Consider the following 18405-nt stretch of genomic DNA (forward strand, 5'->3'; position numbering starts at 1 on the left):
AGAGTTGGAAGCATAGCTCAGTTACACTTGAAAGTTGTTGTTATAAGTTATATTGTACCTTGATATTTGATTAATTTGTATTGGACTTTAGGATATTAGGATTCTGATTTTGTCCTTACCTGCCAAAGGATGCTGATAACAGTAATGTCATCTTTGCCCCATTAAGAATTTTGACTGACTTAGATGAAACTTCCATCATTTTTTTTATTTCAAATAGAAGAATTTAAAACAGGCAATCATAAGTGAACTGAACTAATTGCCATGTTTTGTATTAGAAGTTTTATAATTTGGATTTTGAAATGTTGATGTAGTTTTGCAAAACAGATAGGATGAGTTCTCTTCTATTGCTCTGCATGAAGGAATCTTTAGAAGAGCATCTCTTCCCAGCAACTGGTACTAAAGATTAAATAATGTTAGTGCTTATTTGGGGAATCACACAGTTGGTAAGTGTTGCAAAGGCAGTTTCCTGGCCATGACAGTTTGGATTATAAACATTCTGTAATTGATAGCACAATGAAGGCCCCTATACAGTACAAGAATACAGTACAAGGAGTGTTCTCCTTCTAGCACAATATTTTTTCTTTCTGTACAGAGAGTGTACAACAAATTTGTCAGATGGCTTTCTCTGTTTCTACTGCTCTCTTTCCAAACTGGGTAATACTAAAAGAAATTATATCTCAAGAGCTGAAATTCCATGATAGAATAAGCCAGAGCTACTGCCTTTTTAACAACTATTGACAGTTAACTATCTAAAACTATCCACTAGAGGGTATCATAGCAACTTCTGTGAAATAAAACCAATACAGATATGTTGAATGAGATGTTACTTTTATGTTACCTTCTTAGACTGTTTATATTTGACTGATGCATTTTAGATTTAGTATAACATGTTAATTGTTACAATTATCAATATACTGATGACATTCAGTTGTACATCACAGGCCGGGCTAGGATAGGATAGGGATTATTTGAAGGTGTAGAATTAGTACTCAGAACTTGGAGGGAATAGATGGGATAAAACAAGCTCAGATTAAATCCTAGCAAGGTGGAAGTACCATACTTTTAGGAACTTCTAGCTCTGATTCAATTATAGTGATAGGTAGCTCTGCGCCAAGCTTCCTCATTTGCTCAAAAGTAATTAAGCCCTCCTTGACTTGTGGCTCTTGCCCTTCCCGGATCATAAAGTCCTGATGGAAATCAACCATACTCCCATTGTATATTTCCAGTTCTGCAATACACTCTAAATAAGGGTACTATTGAAGGAAATTGAGAAATTGCAATTGATAGAGACTATAGCAGTCAAGCATTTACAGAGTCATACTTACTCTTAGCTGCACTGATTATTTATAAAGTCCCAAGCTCAATCTAAATTGTTCCAAAATTGTTGTATGGCGCAGCACTCGGTAATTGGAGGGGCTGGCTAGTTCAGAATGATTTTTCCTGGCCTGTGATTTGTTACCAGGTGAGTTATTGTGCAAGTTATTAGCCTGATTGTGGGAGGAGGCACAGTCGCAATCTTTCTTCAGGCTTTGGAATACCTTCCTTGCAAGGAAATGTCATTATCTTTCTGCAGTCATCAAAATTACTTCATTCGAAATGGATATGGGATCAGCACTGCTATTTTATAGTTCCTGTTAATTATATTACATTTTTATTTATACTGCATAACCCACCAGAACTGTAAAAAAAATCTGTACATTTTCCCATGTTATGTCAAAATGCTAATCATATCTTTTGAAAATGGCTTTCAGGGGTTCCTAATAAATTCAAAACCTGAGAATGCCTGTGAGCCTATAATTCCTCCACCTCTGAAGGATAACTCATCCCATGAATTCATTGTATTAATCAGAAGACTTGATTGTAATTTTGATATAAAGGTAAGTAACCTTTCACATCTTCAATTCAGACAAGTATGGAGTTTCTGAAGCTTCAAAATTATGTTTAAATACGCTACTTGAAAAGAGTCACACTGTCGAATCCATATGCATAAATCAAATTTGGGCAAGTTGCCCCCCCCCATTTTTTTTTTCTTGCTGAAGATTGTTGGAACTATGTCTCAGTATTTTGAGATGGGTAACACCTTGAAAACTAGTAGACAGTGCAATTTTAAATAAACAGAAACCTATTCTTTTAAAAAAGCAGAAAACAGTTCTATCTTTTTTGCGTTTCTTTCTAGACATAATAGCATTCATATTGCCAGAAAATATTAAATGTCTTCCCTTTCCCAAAAAAAAAAAGCCTTTGCCTACTTTTAATTGAATGGTTTGGGGGCTATCAATTTCTCTTGTTTGTGGCAATTATATGTTAAACATTGTGGGAGGAAACTCTTTTTCTGGAGGTTTTCTTCTGCAATCACTTAATATGCAATATTTGAATGTCTTTAATGCAGGGCTTGCAACTTTTTTTCTTGTGGGTACCAGCAACATGAACTGTATACATTCTTTACATTTTGAGAAGTGTAAGAGTTGGCACTAGACTTTGTTCCAGAATGCAACTGCTTCATTATTTTGGTCTTCTTGAGATGGAGTTTAAACTACAGTAAAATGCAGCTGCCTAGAAATAAGATCACTTGAGGACTTTATGAATTGTACATTAAAATATGTAATTTAGATAGAATTTAAAACAGCTGGTTCATGCTGAACATGCACATGGCTTTCTGGGATTAATGAAGAGAGATGGTGAAGGTGATATATTCTTAAAATTAACACATTTGCCAGTTCTAGGCTTATTTTCCCCTCCCCAACTTTACTTTCCTGTTTCAAGTAAAAATAATCCAGGATCTGAAATTATGTTTAATTCCAATTTTTCTAACCTCTAAGTATATCACAATTGCTAACACCTAGAATTGCGGTTTGGACAAAATCTATTGCTGTGGTTTAAAAACTAAAGCAAGTGTAAAAAGAAAAATGACAAGTGTTATAAAACTTAGGTGCACAGATAGTGTGTTCATATAATTGATGGCGCCTTCCATGTGCCATTCACATATTTCAGAGCAGTGCTAATAAAATAGCAAGCTGGCAGATGACCAGTAATGTTACTAGAAAAGTAGAATGCAAAAAGAGTGTGTACTCCCACCACAGTTAATAGGATGCTATACTGAACAAAACGGTTGTATGTGCATAATTAAAAGTGCGTGTTTGTCTTGTTTTTATTTTCTCTCAGGAATTCTAAACAGCCTGGAGGTGGGATGGGGAGAGCTGAACTCCACAAATGCAAAAGAGAGTATTTGTAGAAGTTTGCTCTTCTCCAATAGCTGCTATTTACACATATGTTAAATTGCACTAAATTGCATTCAGAATTGTAACTTCATCTGACTGCTAGAGGAGAATAATATTTAGAAACTTAGAAACTTTTCTTAGAAACTTTTAACATTTAAGAAAAAAATAGCAATCGAGGAAAAATTCTATACTTGCCCAATGTCCATACTATTTTACCTGAATGGTTCTTTTGTTTCCTTACTATCTCAAGCAGTATAGTCAAAATACTACTACTGAATATGTTGGTCTTAATACAGTGTATGAAAACCATACTTTTCTCCAATAAATATATATTTGTGTTTGCAATACTAAACTTTTGCTTAGGAGAAAGTGCATGAATTGTCATGGCCAGAATAATTTTTGATATAGCTTAGCTTTATTTTCTAGAGCAGTTGGCTTGTTGCATAGAAATCAGATAGTATAGTTTGAAATAAATCCTGATCACTTCCCAAGCTGCAAACTTTGGTAGTTTCATTCACTATCACTATTCATTATCTGTTTTAAATTGCAATTCCTATGTGCAAGCTGTTATTATATTGAAAACTGAAATTAATGCTGCTAAAGTATTTCTTTTGATTGACAACAGTGGAATAAGGAACAAGCCTTATGGATTATAGGAAGTGTAGAACTTCTAAACTGTGATTTAGCCCAATGTGGAAGGCAGCTTTGTAGATTATATTCAACACGCTGTGGATCTAATAAAATGTTTACTGAGGAAGAGGAACTAAACAACATAGTCAAATGTTAAATAATCTGTTTTCTCTATTTATGAAGCTATATATAATGAACAACATATTATACAGTTTATGAAAATTTGCAAATGGCAATTTGTAGTTGAAATCTTCAATACATCTGCGTTAAACTTGTGAGCTATAGTAATTATCCAAAACAGATATGTTTACCAGGGAATAAAGCTTATTAAACTGCTTGATAATATTTACTTCAGAGTAAATATGCTTGGGAATGTTTTGCACATAGTCATTGCCTGTTGAAAGGCTTTTCTTAGTTTTAAGATTTAGGAGCAAGGTCTTCCCTCCTTGCTTCTGTAACACTGAACAAATATATAAATAAATATATTGGCCAGCTCACATTATCTTTTGAAACTAAAAGATTGACCTTTGGGCTTTTTGCAGACTGCTGATGACAAACTTGAGACTTGAGCAAGCACAATTCCTTCTATAATAATTGTTTCTTCTGCATTACAAGTAATACTCCCTTAAATCTAGTATTAAAAGAAATGGCATGGATAGATATGCGGGAGAGGTCAAGAAAGTATTGCCTAGGAACATACACTAAATCCTGAGTAAGATAATTTAGAATAGCTCAGATTTACTTCTAGATAAAATTGTGTAAAATTGTAAACAAATGATTGGTTATCTTTACAGACTTTAGCTAACTTGATCTTCTCCCTCTCAAATGTACTAATTTTGAAAGCACATGGTTAGGTTGTTTGAAACATTTCTGGAACAAGTCATTAACTAGATAACTCCTGTAGTATTGTCCTGGTTTAAAACTGTCTCTTTGTACCCGTTTAAGAACAGCAAACAGTCATATGAACACTAAGCTAAAGATATACAATTTCTGTAACTTTGCAGACTTATCTAAATGGCTAATATCTTATACAAACTTGTCTGAGTTTCTGTCCCATTTAAGAGAGACCAGACCTAGTAAGATATATTGTAAGTTTCAGTTGTCCTTTAAAGCAGCTTATTAACCCTTTAAGATAATGCTTGTGGAGAAATCTGCATAAATTTTAAATAGCATTGGATGTGTGGAATTTACTATAGAAATATTTGCTTTCAATATTGAGCATGATCTAGTGAACACAGGATGGGACTGTGAAACCAATCAAGTTTAATTCTCAGGATCCTATTACATTCTGGATTAAATTGTAAAATAAAAAAACTGATGTTGGAAACAACTAATTTGTCTTTTGTAGAACACATTGAAGTTGTTTGGGGGCAAAAAGAGGTTTCAGAGGTGTTCCTACATATAAATATAGGTAAATGGGAGAAAGCATTGTGCTCAGTGGTACTACGTTTATTGAAGTTCCAGTATCAAGAGTCATAGTTAGCAGGGTGTCAAAAGGCAAGATATATATAACCCACTTTCTTTTGCACAGTTTGCATAGTACACAAATAAAACAAGTTAATTCAAGATGACAATACTTTTACGCAGCATATATGGGTGGCAGGAATAAATAATGTCATATCTCTAATGAGTACTTATTACAAGTGTGTTTGGCATACAGGTTTTGAATGCACAGAGAGCTGGGTTTAAGGCAGCAATTGTTCACAATGTTGATTCTGATGACCTCATTAGCATGGGATCTCAAGACAGTAAGTACAGGTATTAATTCTGTTTGAAAACTATCCTGTTTCTCAGTGGTGATGGCATATCATCTTTTGGTTCCCACTAAGAATTCCAACAAAATATTTTTTTTAAAAAATATGAACTTCATGGACAGATCATTACAGTCAAATGAGAGGAACATAAAATCAGATGTAACATGCCAAGTACACAAAGATGCTCTTCTCTCTTTTAGCCTGTGAATACAGATAGTTTACTTAACAGTAATTAAGACTGGGGTTGGGACTGGGGTTTCCTTCATTGAGCAATGTGGTCATAATGTATAATGCCACGTGATTGCGCTGATACAGCAGTTCCAGCAGTCCCCAGTTACTATTGGTAAATGAATCTCCCTGAGTCACATGAGTCTGCAACTTTCAGTTTCATGATGGTTCCTCCATTAATTTTGTTTGTGGGAAGCTGGCAGGGAACGTAGCAAATCATAATTGATAATGGAATGCTGTACAGTCAGAAATCCAGGCTGGTTGTCAAACTCTGAGATCACAGTCATATGACCATGGAGTTGCTATGATGGCCAGAACTTCAAGCACTGGTTGTGAGTACCACTGATTCAGCACTGTTGTAAATTTGAATGGTTGCTGAATGAGTGCTTGTTAAGTGAGAGCCACCTGGTAACGGTGTGGTATGCTGGATGCTCTGCAGTGGATAAGAAGATGCTCCAGAGAGTTATAAACACAACACAAAAAAATCATCAGTTGCTCTCTTTCTTCTTTGGAAGAGATTGCGAAGACCAGACTCCTCTCTAGAGCACTAAAAATCTCCACAGACCGTTCCCATCCTGGACACTCATATTTCGAACTGTTACCATCAGGGAGGCATTATAGGTGTCTTAAAATGAGGACTGATAGATTGAGAAACAGTTTCTTTTCCAAGGAAGTAATTGTCTTGAATCAAAAAGTGCATTTGTGATTTAGTCCTATTATTATTATTATTATTATTATTATTATTATTATTATTATTATTATTATTATTATTATTATTATTATTATTATTATTATATTTTTTAAATACTCTGTAGTGTGATTGTCATGTGGTATTTGGGGCACTGTGCTGGAGTAGCTTTCAAATTTCATTGTATTCGTGGAATGCAATGACAATAAAAAATATTCTATTCTATTCTAAAGGAACTGCAGTTCAAAAAACACAAAACTATAACTGGGACAGATTTGAAAATCTGTAATACGCCATGACAAATAGAAGGTTTAATGTGGGAAAATTGCCCAATTAAGTAAGGAATCAAAACATTTAGAGAAGGCAGGACTTGGGCCCCCCTCCCAATGTGTCCCCGCAGACTTTCCCTCGCACACACACACACACCAGGTCCCCAAAGGGCTTGGGCTCCTCCCCACCCCTATCACACAATTACCTTTTGAATGTCTCTGAACTTCACATCGGGGAAGGAAGGCAGACCATTCCATCCTTTAGCTCCCCTGGGCTGCATGGCTGGGTCCTGAAAGTGGCCACCATATTTAGAGTAGCATATTCCTTGCGGCTGCACTAAAATGGCAGCCACTTAAGATGTGGTTATGTAGCCCAGTGATGAAGCAATCTGCTCTGCTTCAGCATTTTCTGCAGCACTATGCAGGCCACATTAGGGAAGCAGCATATCGCTTCATTGCTGAGATGAGCAGCGCATAAATTTAATAAATAAATATCACAGTTGGACTAGTGATTACTAGTTATCATCTCTTTTTTAAAAAACAGTTGAAATTTTAAAGAAGATTGACATTCCATCAGTTTTCATTGGTGAAACATCCGCGAAATCTCTTAAAGAAGAATTTACTTTCGAAAAAGGGTATGTATAAGATACCTCACAAACTTTTTATTTACTGATATACAGAATGAAAGATTCAGTTTGAGTGTAAGGATATGCTTTCTCTTGCTTTTGACGCTGAAATTGCCAAATATTTAAGTATCTTTTCATATTTCAAAACCTTTTATTTTCTTGTGATAGTTATACGAAATTTGTAGACATAAGTGTTCAAATTTTAAACAAATTTATTCAAAGGTTTTTCTGTTAGCTATCTTCTAAAGTTATACGATTTTATTTAAAAATAATGGTGGCTTTTATGGTCATTGTATGGAACATATACAATATAAAAATGATCTGTGTAAATTTAGAACTTCAAAGAAATATACAACCAGATATAACAATCAAGTGTCTTAGCAGAAAAAGAATGAAGTATTTTTAGATTTCCTTTTTTATCATATGCAGTATTACAGATATTCTTCTCTGCACAACTTTTTTAGAAGAATTTTTACAATAAAATTGGTTTTCCTTTCTTTCAGAGGCCATATCGTGCTAATCCCAGAATTCAGCCTTCCTTTGGAATATTATCTAATCCCATTCTTAATAATTGTGGGAATCTGTCTCATCCTTATAGTTATATTCATGGTGGGTATAATCTTCTTTCGTTGTGCTATCTTTTGATTTTCTCTACCCATATAAACACTTTTTTTAAATTGCTGAAGTCAGTTTATTTTAATGTTTATTGTTTAGTGTATGTCTTTGTGAAAGATATTGCTGACATTAGGTAAACTGTACATTAGAATCTGTAGCTAGCTTTAAAAAGCCGTTTGGGTCATCACTCCAATTGAGGTTTCCATGGATTCACTGGTTTAAGAAGAGCTTCCTTATGGGTAGTATTTATATTCATATTGCAGCCCTTCACATTCATTTAAACATCCTGGCTGCAAGGGGAATCCATCAGAATGTGTAGTGGAGATTTTCTTAGTAATGCATCCAGTTTCAACATGACATTGTATCCCGCCTGGAACATAACCATAAGAAAAGAGTTGCCAGGACTCAAAGAAATGGCCTTTAGTGTAGAAAAGTTGCCAGGTGGTGACCAGCTGAATCTGCTTGCTATATGGCAGGGGTCCCCAACCACCGGTCCGCGGACCGGTACCGGTCCGTGGAACAAGTCCTACCGGGCGCTGGTTTGTTAGGCGCGCCATCTTTTTGATGAAAAAGTGCTTCCGGTGATCTTTTCGGAGAAAGCTCACCGGAAGCATCATCAAAGGCGCGCGTGAGCTTTTTGGAAAGCCATTTCTCAAAAGCCGCCATCTTTTGATGGCTTCCGTGAGGTCACCGGCACTTTTCATCAAGATGGCGTGCCGCTAATGCCGGTACCGGGCCGCGCCATAAAAAAGGTTGGTGATACCGGGCCGCGGCATAAGAAAGGTTGGGGATCACTGCTATACGGGATGTAATCCTATTTGTATACCACCAATTCTTTGCAGTTTACATAGATTCACAGAACAATAACAACTATAAAATATTCATTACAACTTATTACTAAAACTGTAATAAAACTATTTTTCTACCAATTTATAAAAATCGAATATAAAGAGCAAGCAGGCTTTTATGGTAGACTTTGTAAGATTATCCCAAGGAGACATTTGTTGGGTTAAAGGTATATTGAACTTCTGCGAATCAAGGTGTCTCCCATTATATCACCATATAATATATAAAAACAAAAATGAAACCATTTCGAGATCTAAAAAATGATCTGAAATTCTGTGTAAGTGTCTGTTGCACATCTTTGGGAACAGTGGAAGTAGGTGGTTCTTACAAATGTTTTTCTTAGTAGTCCATAACTGCTGAAAGTTTAAGCATTATCGTATTATGTTAACTGAGGATTTGGATAAGAATTTTACATGTAGGAGTCCTACTGTTGTATTTTATAAATCGTTTAATATGCATCCTTCTTTAGGTAACTCAAAAACAAATTGAGTAGTCCTATACTTTTCTTATTTTATTTTTCCCTGTCTTTCAAGATAACAAAATTTGTTCAGGACAGACACAGAGCAAGAAGGAATCGCCTTCAAAAGGATCAACTTAAGAAGCTTCCAGTACATAAATTCAAGAAAGGTAAGTGGAATGTTTTAGAACTTTTAAAATAATCTCTACTCTGACCAGTTTTAAACGCTGTGTTAACAGCTGCAGAAAACAATTGGATGTTTCACACATTGACAAACTAATGCTTTCAGACATGGGATAGCTTTGATTCAGAATATAAGATTGGTATGCAAAGCTCCTGACTTGAAGTCTAGAGTAGACAAGAGCATGTTGGAATGAAAAATATAGTTGCCCCTTTCAGCCCCCTGGCCCAACTTCCTCAATTAAAAACTACTCTGTAGAAGTCATATAGAAAGAAAAGCACTTTGGTGGGCATCTGGAAGAGGCATAAATCAGCAAAAAATAGTCTTTTTTTATTTTCCGGTGGGAACAGTTTATTTTATTCAACATTCTGTATTTAATCTCTTTAAGTTTTCTATTTAAACCACCAACTAACAGGAGCACTAAAATATTACTTTGTAGCCAGTATGAAGATCTGCTAGTAATCTGAATTTATTATTTATAAACTAATGAGTCATTGATGTATCACTGGAATTGATATTTTTTTTAATAATTACTTAGAATGTAGCTCCATGATGTAAGAAAGCTGGATGTAAATGTACTACAAATAAAACATAAAAATGTTTCAAAATAAATATTGTAATTTCAAGAAGGAAGATACTGGATTTCTTTTTATTCTATGGTTTATGACAGCTTAATTCAATGAAATTTGCCCTCCTACATTATATGAATCATAAATAGCTTACAAAAGCAGTTATTTGTCAGCAGTCATGCAATAACAGCTCTTAGAAGAAATAAAGTAGTTTTTCTGTATTTCAAGTACAGAATGATATCTTTTCAGGACATAAAGGTTTTGATGTTTGCTGTCAAAAATAAAAAATAAGCTTGCTGTATACACTATATCTGTTTCCCCCCAGTGGTTTGACAACTGTTTGGGATTCTGATTTGCAGAATTTCCAGCTAGTATGCCAGCAGTTTCAAAGAATATGCTTCCACATATCTGAAGGACATCTTACTGAGAAAGTGTATACTGTATTAAGTTGTTAGAAATTAGTCATTTAAAAAAACTGAATAGGATCTTTCCTTTGACATGTGCTTGACATGTGCTCTCATTGTATTTTGTACTTTTTCTTCATTGTGTGCTGTTCAGGGAGGAATGAGGATGTTAATTTTTGAGGGTTTTTGCATGGCATAATTCAGTGAACCATTTGTTGTAGCTTATAAACAGAGCTATAATAACTGCATGCTGCCATGATCAACAGAAGGAATATATAAGACATTATATGAGTTCAAGGCAAAACCCTAGCCTGCATGTTGTTTGCCCTTGATAAATATCTTGCATTATTCATGATATTGTCAGTAGTAGTAGTACTGCAAAGCAGATATTTGGTTGAAACTGCATTTGACATGATGTGCAAAATTAATTTCTTCTAAGATAATGAAATTCACTATGCAAAGCTGAGTGATCTTTGCTGAATAATTTTATTTCACTGGGCTTGAAATGGACTATAAAGGATTATGAAACAGGCTAAAGTTTCATTCCCCTTTCCTCTTTCCCCTTTTCAACAAATACATAAATATAGTAGCAGAACTGAGCATTACACACCCTAGGTCCAATTCCTAAGTCAGGGTGGCAGCTTCGAAATTTTCATGGCCACTTCCTATCTTCCAGAACGATATCTTTACCTGTTCTCCACATGACTCAGCATGTAAAAGATCACATCACCTGGGAACAATGAAAAGGGGGGAAATGATAAAAGAAAATGAATGGCATAATACCACCTCTTCTGACTTTATAGGCATGTGGTAAGGGTAATCAGCTCTACTTTTATGTAAGGAGACTAATCTTACAATAAATAAATAGAATCAAATTTCTCTTTTAAAATGAGTGAACATAAATATTACTTTTAACTTCAAGTAGCTGCAGTAAAATGGAGGAAAGAATACATGTACTAAAAATATAGGCAGGATTTCTGGATAACTTCCAATAGAAAAATGGAGTGACAACTATAAGACTCTGTATGTTAACCATAAGATTAGGTTGGTCTTTTCTCTAAGATATACAACTAGAGAAAATTTACATCAAAAACAATAAACATCATACACAGCTACAGTAATCTTATGCAGTATTACTAGCTCTCAATTATGAGGTCAGTTTGGTGTACAACTTTCCCTGTCAGCTTCCCCACTGACTCTCTGGGGAAACTGGCAGAGAAGGATAAAAATGGCAATCAGATGATCAAGGGTGCTTAGCAACCAGTCAAATGTGTGAATGGTTTGCCAAGCTCCCACATTGTAAACAAGTGACCATGGGGGTGCTGGAATGGCTGGAACACCAAAAGAGTAGTTGTAACCACCATTTGTTCAGCACCATTGATCATGGGTCGGGGCTATCCGAGGGGGTTAAAGAGTGTCTTAAAAACCAGGAAACTGAGTTTCTAGGTGTCCCTTAGGCTTGAAAGTTGGCTGGATGACTTTGGGCCAATCACTATCAGTCAATGCACCTTGCAGGGTTGTTGTGGGAAAAATAGAAAGTAGGAATATTAGGTATGTGTGTCACTTTGAATTATAGATAAAATTTGGGAAAAAACGGGTGGATAAAAATGCAAATCCAGAGTAAACATCTGGCTAATTGTGCAACCAGCCACAATAATATTGCTGTTATTTATTTGTTTAAAATTGTTATAGCTGCTTATTATAGCAGACTGTTGCTTATTTCTTGGAATGATCTTTGAAGCTAATGCCTCCTTTCTCTTGTGGCTTTTTTTGGAGCTGCTTATAGATTACCACATATTATCAGAGGTTCCAGAATGATCTTTCCTGGTAGCCCTGGTACCAGGTTTTTGATTGTGTTCTGCTATCTGGAGAACTGTCTGCAGTCCTCAAAAGAACAAACTGTTTCTCTTCTGTCCCTCATACAGAAATTGTATGTCTGAAATGAATGAATGCGGGTTGAAATTCCAGTGTATCTGGTTGTCAGTGAGTAGGGGAAGGAGTTGGCTGCCCATTCACTGCGAAGAATAAATATTATTTTGCTCTTATGTTAAACTATGTGTCTTACATTGCATTGAATTCATAGGGTACACATGCACATACGCTATCTTTTTTATAGTGCCCTAGTGAGATAAAAAAAATTGTACATGCTTAAAGTAATCATATGTTGTTTGTTTCATTGCAACTTGTAAGTTGAAAAGTGCCCATGGACTCACATTATCAAGTATTTAAACAGCTGCTGCTTGTTGACTTCTTGTGCTGCTATTACGTCCTAATTTAGAGAGCCACTATGCTATTTTCCTTTCAAATATGGAGGGCAGTTAAAATGGGAGCCTTTGGCACTCAGTGGAAAAGTCCCTCTATTGATGTCCTTTGGAGAAAATTCTACCTTTCTGTCCTTACAAAGTGGACATAAATTAGAGTCAATGCCCATGGACACTAAAGGGAAAGTAGTTGGCATAGGAGTCACTCCAGAACAGTTCTATGCCAAGCTGCTTTTAAAATCTCTAGTTAGCACCATTCAAATTTTTGTTATTTTTATTTATTTATATTTATAGAAATATAATTTATATATACATATACTTCTGGCCTTCCTTTAATTACTTTTAATAGAAGCAACCCCACAAATAGAAGTAATTTGCATGTTACAGCTTCCTTTCTGTAACTATAAATTTTGTAGTGCAATAGTTTAGTCAGTTTTCTCTATAAATGTTTATTATTTAGCTGAGGGAATTTGTTTCATATTATAAAGAAGGAAATTGTCCCAGACAACTGAAGAATCATTCTCATCAAGTTGTAATTAAAAGCAACTACTCTATCTAATCAGCCTTTGTGTGGTTGCTGCTGAAAAGGAGAAAATTGCAGAGCAGCCAACTAGGAGCAGAGCTGCTCTAGTAGGGAACCACCTGGACTGCTGGAAAGGAAGCTTGTTGTGGCTACTTTGCCCTTTCCTTACTGTAGAACAGGGCACTCCAAACTTGGCAACTTTCCCTGCCAGCTTCCCCAATGACTTTAGTGCCTGAAGAATTCTGGGAGTTGAAGTCCACAAGTCTTAAAGTTGCCAAATTTAGACACCCTTGTTATAGAATGGGAATGGGAGTAGAGTAGAGTAGCGTAGCATAGAGTAGAATAGAGTAGAACAACAGAGTTAGAAGGGACCTTGGAGGTTTTCCAGTCCAACCCCCTGCATAGGCAGGAAACCCTACATCACTTCAGACAAATAATATAGAGCAAGCTGGGACTTGCATTGAGTCTTAAATTGGTCATACAAGGATTGCTTTTGCCTACACGAAACAAAACAAGGAGGAACATGTTCTCCACTACACCTGACATGGACAAAAGCGTTGTCATATAGAGTAGATGACATCAGAGGTCTTGCCTCTTTCCCATCATTTGATTGTTAAAGTAAATGGATGACTAGATACAGCCCCCTAAACCAGATACCACCACCGCCTCAGCTCCTGGGCACTGGGAGTGGTGTGTTTCTTTGGTGTAGATTTGGAATGGTTTTTTTAAATGTGACTTTCAGAAAGAGTTACCTCCTACTTTTCTTTTACTGCAATTGATTGGATTAAATTTGAGGTGGGTGGGAATAGCTGTTCTTGGCAGGATGCTCCTTTCAGGTTCATGTAAACTGTTGAGTTTGCTTTTCCCATTAACACATCCACGGCTGTATATTTAAAAAAAAACCTGCATGCCAGATGAAAGTCCCAGGGCACAAATTAAGAAAACCTTTTTCCTGGTGATTTGTAAATTATTGAATTGTACTGTATTTTAAATTGAAACTATTTTTAATAATTTCTAATACTTGTTAATTATACATGGATTTTCCAATATTCAACATTTAACGTATAACGTCCAGTCTATTTGAATTCAAAATCACTGCCAGATTATTGTTTAGAGCTACAGGCAGCTGGAACAGTTATAAATATTTGATCAAGGGTGAGTGTTACATTGAATCCATTATTAATGGAGTCAGTAAAACAGAGCTTTTCATTTTGATGGTACAGAATAGAATTAGCAGTAGAACTTACACTCATCCATCTTTCAAGATTTGAAGGAGATTTTGAATCTGGGGGTGAATATTTTTTAGTCTTCACATTACAAGCTAAGTTAATTCTAAGATACTTTCTGGACTCCAGTATTTTTAATTGTACAGGTAGCCCTCAATTTACAATTGTAATTAAGACCAGAATTGCAATCATAAGTCATGCCAGTCATTAAGTGGTCATCATGTGACTGACTTGGTTTTACTACGTATTTTGTGGTGATCGTTAAGTGACTGCCGCAGTTGTTAAGTGAACATCATTGTTGTTAAGCAAACGGCAGAGTCATTAAGTGAACCAGTTATTCACAGCGGGTGTTTTTGGCCAGAGAACAGAAGTAAATGTTCATTTCTGGTAAAAAAAAAAATGTTATAAATTGCTTTCTTGTGACCATGGTATTGCTGCAAATGGTCATAAATGCGGACTGGTTGCTGAGCACCAAAAATTACTCACGTGAACATGTTGAGTGTGTGTGGATATTTGAACTCTGAATCTGGATCATAAGTATCTTTCTCGGGGTCCGTTGTAACCTCAAACATTCTCTAAGCAAAGAGTCATTAAGCAAGGATTGCCCACTTTAGTTACAGCTAACTACTTCTTGATCTTATTTGATATATTTTCTGTGTAATTCCAGTTGCAAGACTCACTTGTAAATATTATCTGTTCACAATAGTCACAGCTGCCAGTTCTTTAATTGGTGTTGGTCTTCATTCACCTTGATTTATTCCTAAGAACCTAAGATGTCATCATATATCAATGTATATGTATAGATCCAAGTAGTGTGGCCTTTTGAAATTGACAGATGGAAATTTTTTTCAATGCACAGATTTTCTAAATGCCATCCAGTATTTTTAGTATGACACCCAGTGTGCCACTAACCATTGAACCACCATGGCTGGTTTATACCATAATATTTCAGTTTTCAGTTCATGATACTTTGAAATGTTGTCCAATTCTTTGTCTTGCATTGTATTATAACCTGGTACTATCACATCAATTATCCATACTTCATTATTTTCATTCATTGAATAATAATTAAACAAATTTATATGACCGTCCGACTCATACATGGTAACACTGGTCAACTTATAGCATTAAAAATCCACAACATAAAATCCATTTTAAAAAATCACCTTCCCCTCCCCCAATGGGAATGAAAGTATACTTTGCCTCAGAAGTAAGCAAACAATCCGACACACGGCACTGGCAGCAGAAGCATTAACACATTACTTCCTTGTAGCAATTCCTGATTTTTTTCCCTCCCTGCTTAGGTCTTTTTCTGGTGCTCATGAGCTCTAGAGAAGCTCCCTCAAAGGCTCCTGTGTTCTTTAAATGCCTGCTGCTTTGTTCCAAATTCCTACCCTTCAGATGATTTTATTAGCCATGGTAGTGCAATCATTAGAATGCAGTATTGCAGGTAAACTCTGCCTATAGCCAGGAATTTGATCCTGACCAGCTCAAGGTTGACTCAGTTTTCCACTCTTCCGAGATTGGTAAAATGAGGACCCAGATTTGTTGGGGGCAATATGCTGACTCTGTAAACTGCTTAAAGAGGGATGTAAAGTACTATGAAGCGGTATACAAATGCCATTGCTATTAAACTTAACCAATAGCAGTAGGACCATAACTGGCTCCTGGTTCTGTCCTGGTCCAGGCAGGAAAACTGGAAAGATAACACTCCAGTTAAGAGGCAGAAGAGGCCACCAATCATATTGCTGTACAGAACAATGCAATTTCAGGAAACGTTTTAAGTGCTTTGAAACAGATATCTTGTTCTGTTCTCAAAATAAAATGTTTGAAATATGCAGATTGTAATATGAGTACAGAGCCCTTGAAGAAATTATTTTGAGTGTGAAAACAAAATATTTTTAAAAGTTTTATTTGTATAATATATAAAAATTCCATTTCAATCGAACAGTGTGTTGTCTGGGTACAATTATTTTAGGCAATCATAATCAGAGTGTTTACAATAACATGTATCACAATAACATTAATACTGTGGTGACAATAACATTTTGTTTGTCCATTTTAACAAATTTCCATTTTAACATTTATCCTTTTTATGTCCCTTTCTTTCTAACTTCTATTTTTATTGTCTAGCCATTGATAAACTAAGTCCCATGTCAAAAAGTATTTAGTTTCTTCTATATCTTTGATAGTAAGTGTTAGTCTATCCATTTCTGCACATTCTAATATTTTCTTAATTACCTTCTCATCTGTTGGGATCTCATCACACTTTCATTGTTGAGCATATGCTAGCTGCAGTTAGTACATGTAAAATCACGTATATAATATCTTTATCATATTTTTCTGATATAATGCCCAATAAAAATATTTCTGGTTTCATATCTAAATGCTGTTTATCATTTTTTCTAACCAGGTATGTATTTTCATCCAATATTTTTTAACTTGTGGACATGTCCATCACATATGGTAATATAAACCAGACATTTAATTACATTTCTAACATTTAATATTTTCACTAATACATTTTCACTAATTTTGTTGGTGCAAAATGCCATCTATAAAACATTTTATACAGATTTTCTTTGTATGCAGTTGACATAATCAATTTAACATTTCTATCCCACAGTTTCTGCCATTTATCTAATTCTATTGCATATCCAAAAATTTTAGCCCAAACAATCATTGTCTCCTTTACCTGCTCACTTTCAAGTTTAATACCCAATAAATAACATAAATAATAAAATATGTTTTCTTTATCAAATTTTCATCTGTTCCAGTTAATATCTGGTCCAATTCTGTTAGTTCTTTATTAAAACCATATATTTTAGCATGTTTCTCGTACTGAGATTGTATCTGCATTTGTGGCCACCATGCAATGTCCATCCCTTGTCTACTAAGTTCCTTGGTTTTTAATTCCCCTTTTCCATTCAAAATATCTTTATATCTTACAATTTTTTCCATATTAATAACATTAGAATGTAGCAATGCTTCCATTGTGGAAAGCCAGACTGGTATTTTCAGGTAGTGTTGTTCTTTAATTTTAAGCCATACTGATAATAACACATTTCTAACATAATGTGTTTGAAAATAACTATGTATCTTGTTCTTCTCATACCATAGGAAAGCATACCAACCTAATTGAAGGCCATGCCCTTCTAAAGTTAATAGTGTTTTATGCCTCAAATAAATCCATTCTTTCATAAAAATATTTTTGTATATTAGTATATTTGAACTGATTGGACTCCTCTGTTTCCAGAATGCCTCTTTTCAAATCTCCTGAAACAAACATTCTAATAACATGATAATTGTTTTAAAAGTAATGGCTATATACACTATAATTCTTCAATTTATCTGACATAGAAGGGCAGAGCAGATATTATTATTACTTTACAGAAATAATTCCCTGAAAAATGGAAACTAATTAACTACTTACAGGTTTATAGGTACCCCTTATAATTTATATATCATTAACAAATTGCAGGATATGTCACAAAGTGTAACACCCTAGTTCAAATATAACTTGATTTCTATTGCATTAAACTAAAGGTCATCTTGTTCGACATTACTTGCACATTTCTACCATTCCCAGCTTTTAAATATAAATACTCAATTAACATTTTCACATTACTTACTGTGAAAATAGATTGATTATATTGTGTGTAAAAGAGCTACAAGAATAATATTGGTGGTTTATAATCTTAATATGCTTTGTTGGATGCTTACAGACCTAATTGCCTATGGTGTGTGAAGCATTTTTTTTCTCTTATGTATAGTTAGCCAAATTTCTTGCCACTTCACAGTATTTACAGACTTACATGTACTTAATTAAAAAAAACAAATCTTTAGGTTTTTTCCCCCCAACAGTTTTAATTGGAAAGCATCAAGACAGAACTTACTCTCCCATTAATAG

General features: G+C 35.0%; 1 protein-coding gene across 3 annotated transcripts in view; it reads left to right on the plus strand.

Moving 5' to 3' along the window:
- Nucleotides 1-18405, plus strand: part of RNF13 (ring finger protein 13) — a 41551-nt gene that overhangs the window by 16703 nt on the left and 6443 nt on the right. For 2 of the 3 annotated variants that reach the window (XM_087965143.1, XM_026664942.2), the window contains 5 exons: nt 1752-1877; nt 5509-5596; nt 7332-7422; nt 7917-8022; nt 9408-9501. In XM_087965143.1, coding sequence (XP_087821269.1) covers nt 1752-1877; nt 5509-5596; nt 7332-7422; nt 7917-8022; nt 9408-9501 — 505 coding nt within the window. Of the gene's footprint in view, nt 1-1751; nt 1878-5508; nt 5607-7331; nt 7423-7916; nt 8023-9407; nt 9502-18405 lie in introns of all 3 variants that reach the window. The other variant, XM_026664959.2, reaches the window with a different exon arrangement.

This window comes from Notechis scutatus, chromosome 4 (assembly GCF_049901735.1).
Source record: "Notechis scutatus isolate UNSWTSFEM ecotype Mainland chromosome 4, rNotScu1.2, whole genome shotgun sequence".
NCBI classification, from domain to species: domain Eukaryota; kingdom Metazoa; phylum Chordata; class Lepidosauria; order Squamata; family Elapidae; genus Notechis; species Notechis scutatus.